At 47.9% G+C, this 4,201-nt stretch overlaps 1 protein-coding gene across 1 annotated transcript; it reads right to left on the bottom strand.

Moving 5' to 3' along the window:
- Nucleotides 1-3,966, bottom strand: LOC306882975 (neuronal PAS domain-containing protein 4A-like; the record flags this gene model as incomplete). Its single annotated transcript, XM_079438013.1, has 8 exons — nucleotides 1-29; nucleotides 142-1,922; nucleotides 2,021-2,156; nucleotides 2,383-2,492; nucleotides 2,610-2,916; nucleotides 3,002-3,104; nucleotides 3,246-3,409; nucleotides 3,792-3,966. The coding sequence occupies 8 exons, from the start codon at nucleotides 3,964-3,966 to the stop codon at nucleotides 1-3; spliced, it is 2,805 nt and encodes a 934-aa protein (XP_079294139.1).
- Between the last annotated feature and the right edge of the window lie 235 nt (nucleotides 3,967-4,201).

Genomic DNA, 4,201 nt, shown 5'->3' with positions numbered 1-4,201 from the left:
TTAGAACGGAGGATCACTTCCACTCCCATCTGAAAGACAAAAAGAGGGAACGGAGACAAAATGTTAAAACCAATAACAGTTACTCAGTTTGACAAAAATGGCAGCAAAGCAAAATGATCAGAAAAAGGTTCAGCTTCTCACCTTTGCGGAAGCACTGTTGAGGCGCATGACTTTGGAGTTGATACAACTCAGGTTGTTGCCCCAGGCCGGGGGCGATCGAGGCACCTGCCCCAAATATGGGTTCCAGGGCGGCCAGCTCCTCGAGGAGGGACTGGGCGCAGGGCAGGCCGGGCGATGCGGGTCTGACAGGCAAGGAGACAGGCAACAAAACTGGGGAGGCAGTCAGCTGCAGTGGTGGAGATGTTGGTATGCCCGTGAACAGAGGCGATGATGCTACCTCTGTCTCCATGGGAACTTCGCCTGCCGCCTTCCCATCTGCCATGTTGCCTGTGTTGACTGACGGCATCATAGCCCCTCGCCCGGCCTCATTGTTACAGTGCGCCGATTGGACGCTACAGAAGTGACCGGCACTCACAGCAGAGACCCCGTCAAAGTGCAAGGTTGGGCACCAGCACTCAGTAATGGAGGGGGAGGAGGGGGAGCTGGAGTGAGAGGAGGAAGAGGGTGTGGGTGAGAGGGGAGTGGAGGACGTGAGGTCCTGCAGAAGGGTTTCCAAGACACTCTCCTCAAACAGAGAGTCATCATCAGGGAAGATGGGCAGGTCCAGGCCTTTCCAGGACTTGAGTGAGTAGAATTCACCCAACAGTGGGATTGAATCAAGTCCCATATCATCAAGAGATGGAGACTGAGAGCGTTCAGAAATGGTGGAAGGAACCAGCTTGGTCAGTAGTGGATCTAGGTAGAAGCCCTCTACTAGTGTGCTGATGTGTTGGGCTAAAAGCGAGATCTCCGTTCTCTCTTTTTCTCTCTCACGTAGTGAGGAGAAGAAGGATAGACTGGGCTGTTTTCCAGGTGAGGCTTCAGGTGTGAGGAGTCCTTCTGATGGGTAAGGTAGCGGCCCATGGGGGACATCAACATACAGCGGACCGCGTACTTCTGGTAAAGTCATAACTGTGCAGTCACCATCACCTGGACTGTCAGGAGTAGGAGGGAGTTTCTCATAGATCGACCCACTGCAAGGCTCCACTGGAAAGAGGATCTCTGTGGTTGGAGATATTATAGTGAGAGGCAAAATAGTTGAGAGTGTTGTCGTTGTCGTTGTCGGAGGTGGGCTGCCTTGTGGGTTCGTTGGCGCAGATGGAGAAAGAGATGGAGCCATCGTCGTTGTTACTGTTGCAGTTGGAGCAAGAGGAGGTGGTGAGGTAGCCCCGGTAGGATCGAAGCTAAAATGAGGTTCCCCAAAGGGGAAATTGTTTCCACCTAGTTGAGGTGTGTATGGGGGTGTGCACTCAAACTCCTTGGTCTGTTGGGCCTGGGAGGTAGGCACAGGTGGAAGAGGAAGGGGCAAGGCTGGTAGAGGAGGATCTATCTGGAATGCTGGTGGTAGCAGAATATTCTGAGTGAGGAAGTCCAAGTCAGACACTGTTGCAACCGTGACTGGAATGGGAGATGATGCAGAAGCAGGACTGGCCACAGGTTCGCTGGGCTCATGTTGGAAGAAGCTCTCCTCTTCCAAAGAGGAGAGACTGGAACGTGGGCCACTCTCCAGTTGTGCAGGCTCCATTGAGGAGCTGCCACCTTGTTCCTCAGTAGATCCCGCACTGCATGCAGCCGTGCTGAAGTCAAATGACTGACCGGAGAGGCCACTGCTTCCTGGTGTAAACACCTGATCAGGGCTTGAGAGTGTTTCTGGACTCTGTAAGCTTAGGCTTTCATGTTGGGAAGTGCTTGAGCCCAGCACCAAGGAGAGCTGGGTTTGTTCAGAGCTCAGCTGCTGCCTGACTGACCAAGCCTCTGTCTCACTGTGGCAAAGAGAAAGAAACACAGAATTAATGATATTCTTACTTGTTTTAGCATTTGGTTGTTAGTCTTGACTTTACAGATGTAGGCTGAGCCTTACCTGATAATGTAATTGTTACTGACAATAGGGGTTTCCCCAGTTTCCAGCTGCAAGACCATGTAAAGCCAGACCCATGAGTGATCTGCAGTCTCTACACGAACCACCATCTCAGCCCTGCCCTCTCCTCCCTCTCTCACTGTGTGTGGAAAAAAGATGGGCAAGTCAAAACACATTCAACTTCTTGTGAGGTTTTATGTCATGTCTTGGCAGGTGGTCAGAAGTGCTTTTTTACAGCAGATGCGCATTACTCTGTATTGCTCTCTGTAAGTGTCAACTGTGAGCTAGAAGAGTGGTCATGCTGGGCCTAGCCAAGCAAATAAGGTTGAGTTTTGTGTGTTTAGTCATTCAGGAGTGAGACTCACATAGGCTGCAGTGCTGAGCTGAGGCATGTGAAAGATCCTGAGGATGCAGGAAGCTGTACCAAGATTGGGACCGCAGAGTCTCCACATTTAGGCCCAAATAAACATTCACACTGAAAGTTGAAAAAAAAAAAAAAAAGGAAAAATTTTAGAAAATTTGTATTTTCTTAAAGCTCATTATTATTGGTATGTCACAGTTTTATAAAAACACCTAAGGCATTTAACCTTACCTGTCTTGTGCTTCTTGAAGTCTCATGTCACGGCTGTGCTGAGAACGGAAACATGGCAGGAAGAAGCTGCTCTCTAGTGCAGGAGATGAAGATGGTTCTCTGTCTGGGGCAGTTCCACCTCGGGATGTGTGAGGCTCCAGAGGAGTACAGAAACATACCCACACTGGGTTGGAAGTCCAGTAGGATCCTGGGGAAGACTCGATGGGAGTTTGTGACAGGCAGCGGGCACGGATTAAAACAAGCTTATTGCCTGCACTCTGCCTACGCACTGATTTGGAGGTGTTGAATCTGCAGCGGAACAGACGATCTAAGGAGGAAAGGCACAAAAATAATGAGCACTTCGAAATCTGATATATATTATGTATCTGCGTGGCATTTTTTTAAGATCTTACCTGTGTCAGGTGAAGTTGGAGGCACCAAGTTACTCCTCATAATAAAGTGGTCTGCACTGTCTATTATGTCGTACACACTGTCCCCTTGAGCGACCAAATCTACCTAAATATTCAAAAAAGAATACATTGTAGATGAACTTCCTCTTTCATTCATATTGCTTATAGGCTGAAATAACTTGAGATGAAAGGGAGAGGAAGCCTATAAAGATTTAATGAGAATAACTTTTTTGTCTGCTTGACTCACCATTGAGTGTCCGAGGTGCTCAGAGACGCTGTCTGACAGGTACAGTAACTTCCCGTCTCCAGTCAATAGCAGAAGAAAGCCTGGCATCATTTGTACCAACTCATTCAGTTCATGAAATGTGAGGAATACCGCAGCTTCCTCAGCACTGCTATCTGCAGCTGTATCTGAAAGAAGTAATTTTATGTCTGAATAAACTATTACATTTCATTTATAAGAAAAGAAGATCCACGAATGCGATAGCACGATTTTAATTTCAGCACCATGGACAGCGTTTGTGTTTCAGCACCATGGAGAGAAATATATTTCAAAGCGCTGTTTGAACTACATGTTCTTTTGTATCTTAAAAATAGCTATCTCTATTTTATACGCATAAGCAGCCCAGATATTGTTAAAAAATAAATGAATTAAAGATGCACCTGTTGCATCAATTCGCGGCGCGTAATATGAAGTATTGCCTCAACACAAACTCAGATCTATGAAGCTTTGAGGATTACATAAAAGGCTTTTATTCGACTGTTTTTCCAAAACAACTGAAATTATATTTACCTTGACTGAAGAAGACAGACTTTCTCGTGTACATGCAAGCCAGCGACATGATATGAAGATAGGAGAGACGAGACTTGTCTGCATCGGAGATGGGCAACAAGTCCTTCAGGTTCCTAATCTCCGAGTTTATCTGGTCTCTTCGAGCTTTCGACGCTCCTTTGGTGGACCGATACATTGTGGTGACTAACGCTGAGGACTCGTTCTGAGCTTCGCTGAAAGTGTTGACTACGGTGCGTTGAGAAAAGTGTGAGGCTCCTTCCCAAAAGAGTTTACGCGCGTTCACAGGTGTGTCATCTCAGCACATGTCCAGAGTACAACTGCTCTTCTCCTTTCGCCTGCCTCTCCCGGGTTTCACCCCGCGGTTCCGCCACAGCGCCTGGCTCAGGTTGCGGACCGGAGGCTGGATGGAT

This window comes from Barbus barbus (assembly GCF_936440315.1).
Source record: "Barbus barbus genome assembly, chromosome: 17".
NCBI lineage: Eukaryota > Metazoa > Chordata > Actinopteri > Cypriniformes > Cyprinidae > Barbus > Barbus barbus.
The sequence above is the reverse complement of the archived record's forward strand: the minus strand, read 5'-3'. Positions and strand labels throughout refer to the sequence as shown.